At 44.8% G+C, this 16,187-nt stretch overlaps 1 protein-coding gene across 1 annotated transcript in view; it reads left to right on the top strand.

Moving 5' to 3' along the window:
- dapk2b (death-associated protein kinase 2b) overlaps window positions 1–16,187 on the top strand; it is a 127,266-nt gene that overhangs the window by 57,473 nt on the left and 53,606 nt on the right. Inside the window, exon 3 of the mRNA XM_052042353.1 lies at window positions 13,278–13,499. Within this exon, the coding sequence (XP_051898313.1) occupies window positions 13,278–13,499 (222 nt within the window). The remainder of the gene's footprint in view (window positions 1–13,277; window positions 13,500–16,187) is intronic.

The following is a 16,187-nucleotide window of genomic DNA, read 5'->3' as shown; positions in this document are numbered from 1 at the left end:
TCTGTAATATGACTTTTTTTCAGCAGATTATACTTTTATTAGTAAAAAAAATCTAAATGAAGGGATTTCATTAACAGGGTAGACAGACAAGATGTTTCCACTTGTGAAAGGGTTGAGGAATGAATGGGGATGAGTCACAAAAAGGAAATGGGAAGAAACTTCTACATCCAAAGAGTGGTGAGAATGTGGAACCCTTTACTACAAGGGTACAATGTAACACCTATATAAAACATAGTGTGGTGTATGGAAAAGATACTCTGGAGGGTCAACGATGTTCATGTTAATCCTCCCTCGTTGAAATTGTTCGTATCTGACTTATGGAAAAATCAGTTTATGGACAGTTCTCAGGAACAGAACCATTATGTATTTGAATGTGGGTCTAAAATTTTTCTTTTTAAACGTAGTACAGCTTAAATTGATTTTGCTGCAAGTTTACAAGGCACCTATGAACTTTATCCTCAAATTACCTCTGACAATCAGGACACCAGCCTCCCCTCCTTGGACTCTGTATCACGGACACCAGCCTCTCCTCCTTGGACTCTGTCTTTACCTCTCGTTGTCTTGGCGAAGCAGCCAGCATAATCAAATGTTGTCTTAAAATTGAGTTTTCACTTCTGTCTGCTGTAAAGTACCACAGTGCCACGAGGTCGCTTCGATAAAACGCGTTTATTAGCAATGCACCGCTAAGGAGAGGTCACTTCCTGAGTTCTCCCCATACAAGGGAGCAGACAGAAATTTATACAGATATTGTCACGCACACTTAATGCATGCAGCACTGCGAGTTTTGTTCAGGCCACAGAGATCCCGAGACAGACATCGCACCTATTGTCCAGCATAATTGAGTTATAATCAAGAAATTCAAAGACAGGTATCACCCCTCATTGTTTAGGACAAGCTTCCCACTCGTTGTTTATTGCACCCAGTACTCCTATTGTCTAGCATAACGGGACTGACTAAGGTCCCGGATAAAGTAATTAACACCTTATCCATTGAGTCAGCAGCTTGCGTGCTCTTACTTGCGAGGTATTTTTTCTATCAGCTATAAGTATGGTTACAGTTTTTAACCCTTTACTTCCTCACAAAGACCCCACCCACCCAAGGACATTCTTTCTTCTTCCATCAGGCAGAAGATACAGGAGCCTGAGGGCACGTACCACCAGACTTAAGGACAGCTTCTACCCCACTGTGATAAGACTTATTGAACGGTTCCCTTACACAATGAGATGGACTGCGACTTCATGATCTACCTTGTTGTGACCTTGCACCTTATTGCACTGCACTTTCTCTGTAGCTGTGACATTTTACTCTGTACTGTTATTGTTTTTACGTGTACTACATCAATGCACTCTGTACTAACTCAATGTAACTGCACTGTGTAATGAATTGACCCGTACGATCGGTATGCAAGACAAGTTGTTCACTGTACCTGGGTGCAAGTGACAATAATAAACCAAAAGCAATACCAATACCAATACAAGACCGTGCAGATAATCTTTTCAGGGAGCAGTGCTGGAGGGGTGAGAATGGAGCAGGATAAAGAGCTCACTTCCCATAAACGGGGCAGATAGATAGTGGGAAACCCAGGGTAGTGTCATACATAAGGAGGGGTACCTGGAGTCCATCTTTGTCCTGAAACGGGCAAATGCAGAGAGCCCAAGGGATTGGGGCAGAGGTGGGTCCTCATCGGTGCCACTTGTGAACAATCCCGTGGTCATGGGAGAGTCACAAACAAGGGATGGAACTGCAAAATAAGGGGCTGGTCATTTAAACCTGAGATGTGGAGAAACTTCTCACAGAGGGTAGTGAATCCCTGGCATTCTCTGCCCCTGAGGGTGGTGGAGATGAATATATTTAAGGTGGTGATGGATAAATATTTCAAAGATTGAGGAATTGAGGGTGGTGGGGAACTGGCACACAAGAGGAGTTGAGGGCAGCATGGATCAGCCATGATCATATTGAATGACAGGGCAGGCTTGAGGGGCTGAGTGGCCGACTCCTATTTTCTTCTGTTCTTTGTGTCATTGATTGCCACATTGGCCCCTGGATGGACTGCAGACACTGGCAGGGGGTTGGGCTCCTGTGGGTTTTTCCCACAAGGGCATAGGATAGAGTGTTCTATAGTTTTGTCTGTTCCCCTTTGCAAGTGGCACTGTAGAACTGGAACCTCATCCTGGAACCGGAGCCCCATCACGTACACAGTACTGCTTCCAAAATCTGAAAGAAATCATTGTGAAGTATCAGCTTACCGTCAATAGAGCAGAAATTATTCTGCACATATATCGGGAAAGATGGCAGAGTGTTGATAACATTAACATAATTAGATCAGATCTGAGCACTTCAGGAACTGGTAATTTGGATGATGGTGCCAAGTGCAGGACACAACGGGACTGGAGAATCTTGCTTGGCGTAACTACAGTGTAACTAGTATGTGGCCTGCTGCCCCAACAAAATGACAACCCCTCCATGGAAGTAACTGACGCTTCGTCAGTTGGTTTCAGTCGAGTAGAAGCGGTGGATGTCGAGTGGCAGAATGAGGCATTTGTGTGGGAGGGGCATCAAGAAGGAGACATGGCAGCAACAAACAGTGACTTCCTGATCTCACTGCGTCAGCAGCAACGTTCAGTATCTGCACCGCACCGAAGGTTCTTGGGGCTGCAAGAGCTAATTCAAGGGAGCATGTTGGCATTGCAAAATCACTGTCTTGCAATAAATCAGAATCAGGTTTATTATCACTGACGTATGTCGTGAAGTTTGTTGTTTTGCGGCAGCAGTACAGTGCAAGTCATAAAGACATAAAATTTACTCTAGTGCAAAAGAGGAATAATGAGGTAGTGTTCATGGGTTCATGGACCGTTCAGAAATTTGGTGGTGGAGGGGAAGAAGCTGTTCCTGAATCGTTGACTGTAGGTCCTCAGGCTCCTGTACCTCCTCGCTGATGGTAGTAACGAGAAGAGGGCATGTCCCAGGTGGTGAGGGTCCTTAATGATGAATGCCGCCTCTTGAGGATGTCCTCGATGGCGAAATGTCTAACAGCTCACAGAGTACAAGCCTAAGCTGAAGCCTTGAAGAGCTTTTCACAGACTTCCTGTTTACTTCAGTGTGTTGATGATGATCTCCTTACCACAAGAGATTGGCATCTGCATTTAATCCCTCAACAAGTACTTGAGAAAGCAGGGCTGGAAGTTCAGCCACACAAGACTTGACTCAGTAACAGGTGTGTCACCTTCCTCCGTGTGCTGGTCACGTTACTAAGTCTTCAGACAAGGTGGACACCATCCCGTGCTCCCCCCAGCCTACCTTGAAGCCTGCCCTGAGATCCTGGAGGTATTTGCAATAAAATGTAGTCTACCCTATTTTCCTCGGCTAGGCTGGTGAAATAAGACACGCACTGGGTAACAGCAGCCTTCAACCGTGACTGATTCTGCACTTTCGTCAGGTTGCACCTGGTCATTAGACCCACTTAAACAGGTCATATAACGGTGCTGCGATTTCGGCAGAACATTGAACAGAGGTGAGCTGCTGGCCCACCAGCCTGAGGAATGTTCTCAGGGCAGACTTCGAGATAGGCTGGGGGGACCACCTTGTCTGAAGACGTAGTGATGTGACCAGCACACTGAGGAAGGTGACACACCCGTCACTGAGTCAGGTCTTGTGTGGCTGGACTTCCAGCCCTGCTTTCTCAAGTACTTGTTGAGGGATTAAATGCAGGTGCCAATCTCTTGTGGTAAGGAGATCATGATCAAACACTGAAGTAAACAGAAAGGCTGTGAAAAGCTCTTCAAGACTTCAGCTTAGGCTTGTCACAGAAGTTGGGCATTATGGTACCTTGTGGAGAGCAGGTCCATGATCCTCAATGGTGAAAACAACTTGAAATTAATCTTCTTGTCTCTCAGGGTTACTCCAGAATTCATTGGAAACACCCATTGAGGGGATGGCTGTGCAGCCACTTGGGGGTTTTTGAAGTAAATCAGGGGTATCTCAAACCACCGGAGCATATGTGGGAATAACTAGTTAACCTTTTGGTGATCAATAGTTAGTAGCCACAACAGCCTGGCTTTCTAACTGGCCCATGTTGGGGAAACAGTGAAGGGGCCTTTGTGAACAAAACCTGCTTTACTGGTATCACAACGGTGTACGGAAGTATGGTGTGCTGTCAGACCCAGGCCTCGTGGGAGCACAGAATAGCTCGTTCATTTCCTTGGGTTCAATCGTTACTTACTGACAATGGGACGAGGCCATTCAGCCCATCAGATCAATACTGATCCCATCAGTCTCCCTCCTGCTCCTTGTAATCTTCCTCTCACACATGCCCATCAGCTGCCTCTGATTCTCCCACCACCCATCTACACCAAGGATAATTACAGTAATTAACGAACCGGTATGTCTTTGGGATGTGGGAGGAAACTGGAGCACCCAGGGTAAACTCGTGTGGTCACAGGGAGAGCATGCAAACTCCACACAGACAGCACCTCGGGGAGTTGGGACAGAACTCTGGGTTGCTACAACTTTGAGGCAGTAGCATGTTGCTGCAATCATTTTTGAGGGTTACAAACTTTCCTGAAACCACGTCTACATCTGCCCGTATCTCTGGCCATCGAATGTGATCAAATGTAGCCCCGTCCTTTAATGGCAAACTGGGTACCAGGTGCTGGAGTGAGGGTGTCAGTTTTTTAGATTCTACTCGATACAGTTATTGGCTAAATCAATCACTGCCCCATGACCTCCGAGCACATCATTACCAGTGACCTCAGCACAATGTGCATGGTCATATCAGCTAGCAATGAGGCCAAGATCTGAAATCCCTGAGTGGCTTCCTTCATAATACAGGAAAGAAACCCTGTGTGATCTGCAGCATTGAGTGATGTCCTGGTGTCAAGGGGTGTGAATTTCCTGGGCTCAAGATGGTGGTTGCAGTGGAACTAGGGTTGATTAATATTAATGGTTAACGGTCTTGGTATCAGCAGTGTAGACAGTTGTTCCTCCACATCCATCATAGCAGAAAGGGAACCACTGGTCCCTGGGACAGAGGGGGATCACTGGGAGAGTGGCCATGAGACCACTGGATCACTGGCAGTAGGCTCATCCTCCTCTTCCCAGACCCCAGGCCCACACAGCTGCCTCCACTTTCACAGCTCTGTTGCCTGGGGTTGGGTCCAAGCTGTCTCAGAACACCTCTGCCTTCAGGCTATGCAACACTTGCCACCACAGCTTCCTGGTTTTGAATTAGACCGTGGATTGTCAATGGCGGCCACCTGTGCTCCAGCCGTTGGTCCCAGGATGTAACTCTGAACCTGTCACTGTCCCAATTGGTCACACCCAGTGCATCACAATCCAGCAACCAGCGACCATTTGGAACGATAGGGTTAAAACCCAGCAGTGATGACAATGCTCTGCAGTCCCCTCGCTCGTCCAAACAGATCATGAGTCCAGTCTGCAAAGGACAGGGGCTTCTGGTGGGACCTGGTTCGGCAGTTTGCAAAACCTGATGAAAGTCAATGCTACTTATTCTCAAAGCTTCACACAAGGTTTCTCCTTTGTCCCCAGAACACGAGCCTACCAGTCATTATCATCAGTTATGGGTGTGCTGTTAGAGTCATATACAGCATGGAAACAGGCCCTTTGGCCCAACTCGTCCATGCTGACCAAGATGCCCAGCTAAGCTGGTCCCATTTGCCTGCGTTTGGCCCATATCTCTAAACCTTTCCTATCCACGTACCTCTTCTAGGGTCCTTGATGCACCAACAGTTGTAAGGGTGTGGATAGTCTTTGGGAGCAGGACTGCTGGCAGGTTGAGGGGTGTGTGGTAACTGTGATCGTCCCTCTGTTCAGTGATGAAGGTGGACTGTGCTTGCTCCGGAGTGCTCAGACGTGACTCCACAGGCTGGCGGTGACTTGTTTGTCACTCTACTGGTTTCATAAGCCAGGAGTGGCAGTGTCAATGGGCCAGAGTTTACCCTTTCACTCCCACAGGTAGGATGTGTACTCCATGACTCGGGCGTCCCTCCCCAACACCAGAAGCACCAGCTGTAGGTTCTCATTGTTGATCTCATATAAATAGAAAATGCTGGAAAAACTCAACAGGTCGGGCAGCACCTGTGGAGAGAAAAACTGTCAACGTTCTGACAAAGGGCCTCATACCCAAAACGTTGACTGTTTCTCTTTCTGCAGATGCTGCTTGACCTGCTGGATCTTTCCAGCATTTTCTGTTTTTATTTCAGATTTCTGGCATCTGCATTTTTTAAAAATTTCACTCATTGTTATCCTAGTTGTTTATGAAGCTCTTGAACTTTTTCAGGGGAGCGAGAGGTTTTGTGTCACTCTAATTGGAGGCTCCCCTAGCACGCTCTAATTCCTTACACAACCTAACATTTGGGGTTTGTGATTCACTGTCAGTATCTGTTCTTGTTTGCTTACCCACAAATAACATGAAGTATTTATGCACGCCTGTCTTTGGTGCATATCTTCTGTAATTTCTATATCTGTCTCTGCATCTCTTTATTTGGGTCTTAACCCTCAGAGCACACATATAGACTCTGAATACCAGCACTTCCTACCCTTACTTTATCTTTAACTTCTCACTGACGCAAACTCTCAAATACATATTAGAAGCTCCTACACATTTGTTCTACAGGTCTCCTTCCCCATGCTGTTGATTTTTTTCTCACAGGCTGTTTACCACCATTTCCCTATGACGTGCCAATATCATTGACTCGAGTTTCACCTTTAACTTACACACAACCGTTCCCACTCTGAGGAGGAGGTTTAAACTAGACGCTCCACTCTCAGGAGTCCCACTTAACGAATGAACCCCCCGCCCACCTCCCTCCTTGGGGCGCTGTCTCCTACAGGAGCTTAAACCCACACTGTCCTCTCAGGAATGACCCATCACAGTGGTTCCACGGTGCCGTGGTATCTGTATGTGTAAAAAAAAGTTTCCCTTTCCTCCCTTCCCCAAAGTTCTGTATAATTAAAACCTGTCAGATTTTTATAAACAAGCCCACATAAGCTCATATTTCTTTTCCTGTGAATTCCACACTGCCACCACCTTAAGATTTTATCTTGTTCCAAAGGTCATGGACTACCCAAAGGGTCAACGAATGGAGCAGTTTTATTGGTTCTCAACAAAATGACTGTTACCGTAATTACCATAGTGTAATATACAGAAGAGACATGACCTTTAACAATTCCCTGGGTAGGTCAGTCAGACAGTAACAGGGAGACCTCTGTGTGTCCACTGTGGGCAACAGCATTCTGTTTAAGTTAAAGTGTTAAGCCAAGGCCAGCCTGAACCATGTCGGTTCAGGAGCTCTGGATAGCTGCCTCCTGCTTACTCTTCCTGAATAAACTTTAAACACCTAATTTCAAGGTGTTGGCAAATGTTCTTTGTCCATCACTATCCACCACTCTCAGCCCATTGATGAACCAATCACAAACAACATCACTCCAAATAACAATCCCACTTCTGATCTGATGATGGAAGGAAGGTCATTGACAAAGCAGCTGAAGATGGTTAGGCAGGGGATACTGCCCTGAGGAATTCCTGTAGTGATGTCCTGCAGCTGGGATAACTGACCTCCAACAACCGCAATCACTTCCCTTTGTGCAAGGTATGACTACAACCACAGGACTGTTTTCACCTTGATGTCCTTCGACCATTTTTACCAGTGCTCCTTGATGCTACACTCAGTCAAACGCCACACTGATGTCAAAGGCAGTCACCTCACCTCTGGAATTCCGCTCTTTGGTCCACATTTGGACCAAGGCAGTAATGGAGTCTGGAGCCAAGCTGTACCAGCACAACCCAACTGGGTATCAGTGAGTAGGCTACCTGTGCTGTTTGATAATACTGGAGACACAAGAGACTGCAGATGCTGGAATCTGGAGCAACAATCTGCTGAACGAATTCAGTGCATTGAGCAGCATCTGTGGTGGGGGGAAGGAGCTGTCGACGTTTTGAGTTGAAACCTTGCATCAGGGCTGATGTAGGGCTTTGACCCGAAATGTCGACAATTCCTTTCCCGCCACAGATGCTGCTCAACTTGCTGAGTGCCATAGAACCATAGAACAATACAGCACAATACAGGCCCTTCGGCCCACCATGTTGTGCCGCCCTTCAAACCACACCTAAAACTATCTAACCCCTTCCTCCCACATCTCCCCAGCAGAATATTTGTTCTTTGATAACACTGTTGATGATGGCTTCCATCACTTTTGCTGTTGATTCATAGTGAATAGATTAGGCAGTAATTAGTCTATTTGAATTTGTCCTGCACTTTGTGAACAGAACAATCCCAGCAATTTTCCACATTATCGGGTAGTTGCCAGTGCTGTAATAGTACTGGAACAGCCTGGCAGGAGGTACAGCTGGTACTGGTCTTCGGTGCTACAGCTGGGATATTGTCTGGTGTTGAAACAGCAGTATTCTCAGCTGTTTCTTATCACATGGAGTGAATCGACTTGGCTGGAGGCTGGCTCTTGTGATGGGGGGTCTCAGGGGACTGGTTGATGTTTTGTCTCCCACTGAATTCCAGATTATTAACCAAATTTAAATTCCAGAGTGGTGGGATCTTCAAAGTGGGATTTGAACACCAATCTCTAGATTACTAGCCTGATAACTTAGCTGCCACACTACCACCATACTAATTACCTTGTGGCGTTTGACTAAGTGTAGCATCAAGGAGCACTGGTAAAAATGGTCGAAGGACATCAAGGTGAAAACAGTCCTGTGGTTGTAGTCATACCTTGCACAAAGGGAAGTGATTGCGGTTGTTGGAGGTCAGTTATCCCAGCTGCAGGACATCACTACAGGAATCCCTCAGGGCAGTATCCCCTGCCTAACCATCTTCAGCTGCTTTGTCAATGACCTTCCTTCCATCATCAGATCAGAAGTGGGATTGTTGCCAACAATTGCACAATGTTTAATTCTATTTGCCATTCTTAAGCAAATAAAACAAGCCATGAACATGATTCAGGCATGGGCTGATAAATGGCAAATAACATTTAGAGTCATGGAGTCAAACAGGACAGAAACAAGCACTTCAGCCCAACTGGTCCATGACGACCAAGATTCCCATCTAAGCTAGTCCCATTTGCCCACATTTGGCCCATATCCCTCTAAACCTTTCCTATCCATGTACCCGTCCAAGTGCCTTTTAAATGTTGTTAATGTACCTGCCTCACCCACTTCCTCTGGCAGCTCATTCCATATACGGACCACCCTCTGGGTGAAAAAGTTGCCCCTCAGGCTCCTATTAAATCTCTCACCTTAAATCTATGCCATCTAGTTCTTGATTCCCCATCTGTGGGTCCCGGCAACATCCTCGTAAATCTCCCTTGTACTCATCATGCAATAAAAGTGCTCGGCAATTGCCATGTGCAACAGGAGAGAATCTAATCCCCTACCCTGGACATTCAATGACATTACCGTCACTGAGTTCCTCACCATGAATATCCTGGGGGTCATCGTTGAGTAGGAGTTCACCCAGTGATAAAAATACCATGGCTGCAAGAGTAGGTGAGCAGCTGGGTATCCTGTGACTCACCTCCTGACAGAGCGCATCCAGGGTATGTTTCAATACTCTTCACTTGCCCGTTGACTGCAGCACCAAGAAGCTCAACACAGCCCACTCCATCAACAGGAATGTCTATGAACATTCACTCCCTCCACTATTGGCTCAAAGTTGCTTCATTGTGCACCATCTACACACACAGGTTACACTGACAGCACCTCCTGCATCTGAAGCATCTGCTACCAACAAGAACAAGGGCAGCAAGCACGTGGAAACAGCACTGGAAATATACCACTGTTCCTTCATCATCAATGTGCCTAAATCCTGCTACTCCCCACACTGCACTGTTGAAGCATCTTCATCAGAAGTCCTGCAGCAGTTCAAAATGGCAGCTCATCGGCACCTTCTCGAGGGCAATTCAGTCCGGGCAATAACTTGTGCCCTTGTCAGTGATGCCCAGATCCCAAAAACGAATGGAAAACGTTGGAACCCTTCCTTGTCTTTGGGCTCTCATGGTGTGTTTACCTTATTTCTCCAGAGGAAATGTGTACCAGGATGCAAATTGTCACCTTAGGAACTCTGCTAACACCCATCTGTTGAAGCTTTTAACTTATATAAAGAAATGCTGTTTCAATATCCTTCACCACTTCCTCCCTAATCACAACAGTCTGATCATTACTATTACATTCAGGACTTCCTCAGCATTTTTTAACCATATTTCTACCAGCTAACCTATAACCTAACTTTATTTAAGATATTGTGTCTAAGACTCTACAACCAATGTCCACATCCCATGAGTTAATGAATAATGTGTCTCCACTTTCTTTCGTCTCCTTCCCAAACCACTGACCCACAGCCTTGGACCTTGCCATCGCCTGGAGTTTGGATTGCCCCATGACTTCTGTCCTGGGTTTTGAATGCCCTGCAGCTACTGTTTCCAACTGTACCAGGGACTGAATCTCCTGCAGCGTTTGTTGGTGCCATTACCTGAGGAATGAAACCTCTGCAGTAGTGGGTAAATTCCTGGACTGGCAGCCAAACTATTGGACCTTTGATCCGGAGACACCAGTTCAAGTCCCACCACGGCAGCTGGGGAATTTAAATATCAGTCATTACATAAATCTGGAATTTAAAAATAATGTCTAAATAGTATTAACTGTGAACGTGCAAGATGGTTGTAAAAATCTATCTGGTTCACTCATATCCTTCAGGGAAGGAAATCTGCCGTCCTTACCCGACCTGGTCAGTGTCTGACTGCACATTCGTATGGTTGACTCTTCATCACCTCTTCATGCAGAAACAATCATCTTGGACAATAAAATGACCTACGAGAAAGTAAATTACAAATGAAGCCTCTCTGCCGCCCATGTCAGACTTTGAATTTCTCATGTCCCCACCCCTTCTCGTCCTTAGACCTTGACGGCCCCAGTTGCTCCACACACAATGATCTCCCCTTTCCGGGGCAGTGAATCCCTTGCAGCCTCTGCTCTCTGACTATAGCAGGTTGAATTTCTGCTGCTTCTCAACTGTAGTCACAGTCACAGGGGGCTGTCAGTGTGCTCAGTGAATATTTGACTCGGGGGGTAGCTGCAGTAAAGAGACAGACAGAGCTGGTCCCTTTAATGTGTAGGAGTGATGGGTTTTTCTGTGGTTGGTGCATTTAAAGGACAAGAGGATGCTGGATGAGACCATGAGGAAGGAAGGAATGAAGTGATAAGATGAGGGAAAGAGGTGATTCGTGTACCTATTGGACCAAGAGATGGGCTCTATGCTCTGTACAATTCTATGCCTTGAGGATGGGAGGTGCCTGGTTAATGAGCCACTGAGCAATAGAAGGTAATGTCAGAGAACACAACTAGAACCTGGATAAAACACACAAAGTGCTGGAGGAACTCAGCAGGTCAGATGGCATCTATGGAGGGAAATGGACAGTTGACATTTCAGATGAAGGGCCTTGACCCAAAACATCGACCTGCTGCCTGACCTGCTGAGTTCCTCCAGTGCTTTGTGTGTTGCTCCAGCTTCCAGCATCTGTAGTCTCTTGTGTCTCCATGGAACTTGGGTGAGCTGTGCTAGAGTTTTATTTGTTTGGAGAATGTTGGAGAGAGACTTTATGGATTATTCAGATATAGTTTGAAGAGATGCAATAGAGCCCTGATCAGAATGTATACACCATTGGCATGGGCAGAGATCTGCTTCCTCGCAGTGTGCTTTCTTCTGGGATCCCAGTAACCCATGGGAGCTCAAACATTATATTCTTATAATTTGCAAAGATATTAAATGTTGTGGAGACACAGTCCTGATGCAGGATTTTGACCCGAAACATCGACGATTCCTTTCCTCCAACAGATACCCACCGAGTTCCTCCAGCAGATTGTTTTTTGCTATTAAGTGTTGTGTTCGTTCTATTGATTTGTTACGCAAAACCCAGCCGCAATGTTACACTGCACATTACATTGTGTGAGTGTTAGTCCGAGGACCAAATGGTCCAGTTTCTCTCCGTCTGCTCCTTCCTGATGGGTAACAAATTTAACAGAGAGACAGACCGATCCTTTGAACAGGGAATTAACTTTAAGATCTAGATCAATGTTCTTAATCCAGTGGGTTCCTGGATGAAGTCTGTCACTTTGGAAACCAATTGTCCATTGCAGCTGGAGATGATGACTGTATAAACCAGGATCAGATATATCTTGCAATTTAAAGAAGTTTCTTTCTTATTGTAACAATGTTTTGGATTGTTAAAACCTTGATGATTATGGTTTTTTATATTGTTTTGGATGCTGAATTTCCTCCAGAAATTGGTTTTCTTCCCGGTTTAGAATTTCTTTATAAGTTCTATGTGGATTACAGCAGGAAGCTGGTCAACAGATATCTTGGTTAAGTTTTTATGAAAATATTTCTTTGCTGTAAGCAGGAATAATTACCATGCCTGTTCACAATGAAACTGGTTTTATCGGCCTGGGGAGTAGCTTCTGCAATTTTCTGCTCATATTATCCTTCAGTCCAGTGGTTGAGGTGCAAAAATCTGAGTCACATCAGGTTGAAAAGTAAAAGTCTTGGAACAGGAGTAGGTCCCACCCTCTTCAGCTTTTAACAGCCATGAGGCAAGGCTGGGTAGTCAATCCACTTGCTGGAAGTGGGTTCGTCATTGATATCATAATAAGACAGCCCACCTTCATTTTACCAGTGAATCCATTGTTAATCTGTGCTGATAAAGTCTTGGGAAAGCCAGCGGCTGATAGGAGACAGGAAGGTATGGATCCATATGCTGGGAACCTCTACGTATCTGCTTGTGGGCCAAGGTTGTCTCCTCCAGGCCCAGCTGGCTGCCCACTAGCAGCTGAGACGTGGTCTCTTTCTCCCCCAACTATACTCTTCTTCTCTCCTGGCAACACTACAGATCTGACTCAGACCCCAGCCTGCAGCTGCTCCTGACACAACGATGAGGTGCCACAGCAGTTTGCGTCCATGCCTAATGATTGGGGCCTCCCTGGTTTCAGGGTCAGTAAAACACTGGTGCCCAGGTATGCGACTAGCTCTGACAATGCAGCACTCCCTCAGAATTGCTATGAAGAATTAAACTAGATTTTTTGATTAACTTTTGGAGTTAACTTGAACACACAACCCTCCGTGTCCACACTGCTATCACAGATCCAAGCCGACACTTCAGTGTATATAATTAATATTAATGAATTGTTTCTCTGGCACAATTTAAAGTAGGTCGTATTTGCAACTAATTGTGTCTTCTTTGTATTTCTGACAATACAGTGGCCAGTTTGCTATTGTGAAGAAGTGCAGTGAGAAAAGTGCCGGGGTTGAATACGCAGCAAAGTTTATTAAGAAACGGCAGGTCCGAGCCAGTCGCAGAGGAGTGAGGCGTGAGGAAATTGAACGGGAGGTGAACATCCTACAGCAGATCCAGCACCCGAATATCATCACCTTACACGATGTCTATGAGAACAAAACAGATGTTGTCCTCATTCTGGAATTGTGAGTAAAAGGATTTCCTTTCCTGTTAGTGGGATAAAGAAAATCAAAACAGGAAGGTTAGGATTTATTATCGTGAATATTGTTGTTGAAACAACTCCCTTAATGTCGAGAATTAATTCTGCCATTGTTAATTAACTAGCACTTCACAAGTGTAAAGCTGCTTGTCTCTACTTTAAGTGTTCACATTTTTATGCTTCAATCACTCTTCTTCATCTGTTCAGCTCTTATTTTTTCCTCCTTTCCTCTTTCTCTCTCTCAATTTTTCTCTCTTTCCTTCCACCTATTCCCAAACCATCTACCTACCACATTCACAGTTCATATTAATATTCATATTCATGTACACATACCTACCACATACACAGAGGTGGAATACACTGTAATATTATTCAGTAACAGACTTCTTCATGGGATCATTTAAAGTGATTTTAAAACTTACCACATTTTTATTACAAATGTATTATGGAAGCATTTCAGCTTTAATTTGTGAATTTCATGGCTAAATTGTAAATCGGTGCCTTCGCCATATCGCTTCTCCCAAAGCCTCTGCTGAAGATTGAAGATTCCCCATAATACCCCATTTTTTTGTCCAAGCTATCAGCCATGTCATCCAATCTGTGGGTCAGTGGCCATTTAGTCCAATTACATTTCTATGCCAAATCATTATGCAATTGTAATTTATTGTTGAAATGTCCTGCTTGCACTACAAGCTTTTGCTATCGCACAAGATATTTCCTGCAAACCTCTTTACAATTGATAAGACAATTTCATATTCATAAAATAGGAAAATACGAATGAAGGTAAGAAATTGGAATTTAAAACATGTAAATCAACAATGTCAAAACTTCCAATCATTGATCGATTGTCTGAGGCACTTCCCAATAAAAATCAAAAGCCGACCCAATCAAACCCTCTATTAATATTTTTCGATTTTTTGACTGTCTCAAAGCTATACTATGTATAAATGTTTCATCTCTGCAATGGTGATATTTTGCAGTTCCAGCTCCAATCTAATGCCTCCATTCCCTGCAACCATATACTCAGCTTCCAGCTTTTAGACTCTTGTATTCTATGCCTCCTCCAGGCATCAATAAGAATTGATTTAGTTGAAGTATTTAACATGTTAAAAGTGTTCACCACCTTATTTGCAGAGGTTCTCTCTTTTACGAGAATCAAGGGACACAATAAAATTCAAGCTTGGATTCCAATTAGATCGATTCCACAGGAAAGATGAACTATCCATGGTTGACAAAAGAGGTCAAGGATAATGTTAGTTCAAAAACTAGAGCATACAATGTGACAAGAACTAGCGCCAGACTAGAGGACTGGGAATTTTTCAGGAACCAACAATGAAAGACTACAATTCTGATAAAGTGAGAGGAAATCAATGATGAGGGAAAACTTGCAAGTAATATCAAAACAAATGGTAAGAGTTTCTACAGATACATAAAAAGGAAGTGGGCAATTGGGATCCATAGAGGATGAGATTGGGGAACTAATAACAGAAAACAAAAGAATGGCAGATTATCACTATAAACCTATACCTCCTGTCAGTCTTCACAATGGAGCACACTGCAAATATCCGAAAGATAACAAATGTGCTAGCTTCAAATAGCATGGAAGAACCATAGTGTTACCAGGATGTTGCCTGGACTTTGGGGTCTGAGTTGTGTAGACTAGGACTTTATCCCCTGGAACATAGGAGATTGAGGGGTGACCTGATAGAGTTATATAAGATCATGAGGGGCATAGACAGGGTGAAAGCACATTGTCTTCTTCCCAGGGAGGAGGTGCTAAAAACAAGAGACCATCGGTTTAAGACCAGAGACGAGAGACTTAAAAGAGACATCAGGGGAAGCTTCTTCATGCGAAGGGTGGTGTGTATTCAACATCGAGGTAGATTGAGGGGTCCATCTTAGCATACTGGGGGAGTGTTCAATAGTCTTATAACAGCAGGATAGAAGCTGTCCTTGAGCCTGGTGGTACTTGCTTTCAGGCTTTTGTATCTTCTGCCCAAGGGAGGGACGGAGAAGGGAGAATGTCCAAGGTGGGTGGGGTCTTTGATTATGTTGGCTGCAAGAGTGCAAGAAGCAGCAAGAAGTGTAGACAGAGTCTCTGGAGGGGAGGCTTCATGGTCATGTTGATGGAATTGGGTTTTTTCAGATTCAGTTAAATCATGTTAGAATGATTTTATATTACAGAGTACAGGTGATGTACTGTGCCATTGCTCATAAATAAAATGAATGGAGCCTCCTGAAACTCTCACTACTCATTAATTCTCAATTCTGTAACTACCCCTGGACATATTTGGCTTTTTAATTTTCCCCTGATGTATCTTTGTTCTGTCTGTGGGCCTCAGACACATCTGTTATGATATTTAGTTTTACACATCTTGCTGTATAGCTCCCCACCGCCCCCCCCTCCCCCCTCCCCCCTCTCCCACTCTCTCTCTCTCCGCCTCTTGGAGACACAAGCCTTCTAGACTCACTCGTCCCAGTAGCACTCGAAGTTCTCAATCTCAGAAATCACAATCTCAGTCTCGGTCTCTATTGGTGAGTAAGGGAGAGACTAGAATGTGTGAAAATGTCTGACACTTTTAAGGTATTGAGAAGTATGGATTGAGGCGATACATTTCCCATGACCTTTTGCTTTATTATGATCAGGCCTATACTCAGGAAAATCGCAGGAGAG

The sequence above is a fragment of the Pristis pectinata genome, chromosome 32 (assembly GCF_009764475.1).
Source record: "Pristis pectinata isolate sPriPec2 chromosome 32, sPriPec2.1.pri, whole genome shotgun sequence".
NCBI lineage: Eukaryota > Metazoa > Chordata > Chondrichthyes > Rhinopristiformes > Pristidae > Pristis > Pristis pectinata.
The sequence above is the reverse complement of the archived record's forward strand: the minus strand, read 5'-3'. Positions and strand labels throughout refer to the sequence as shown.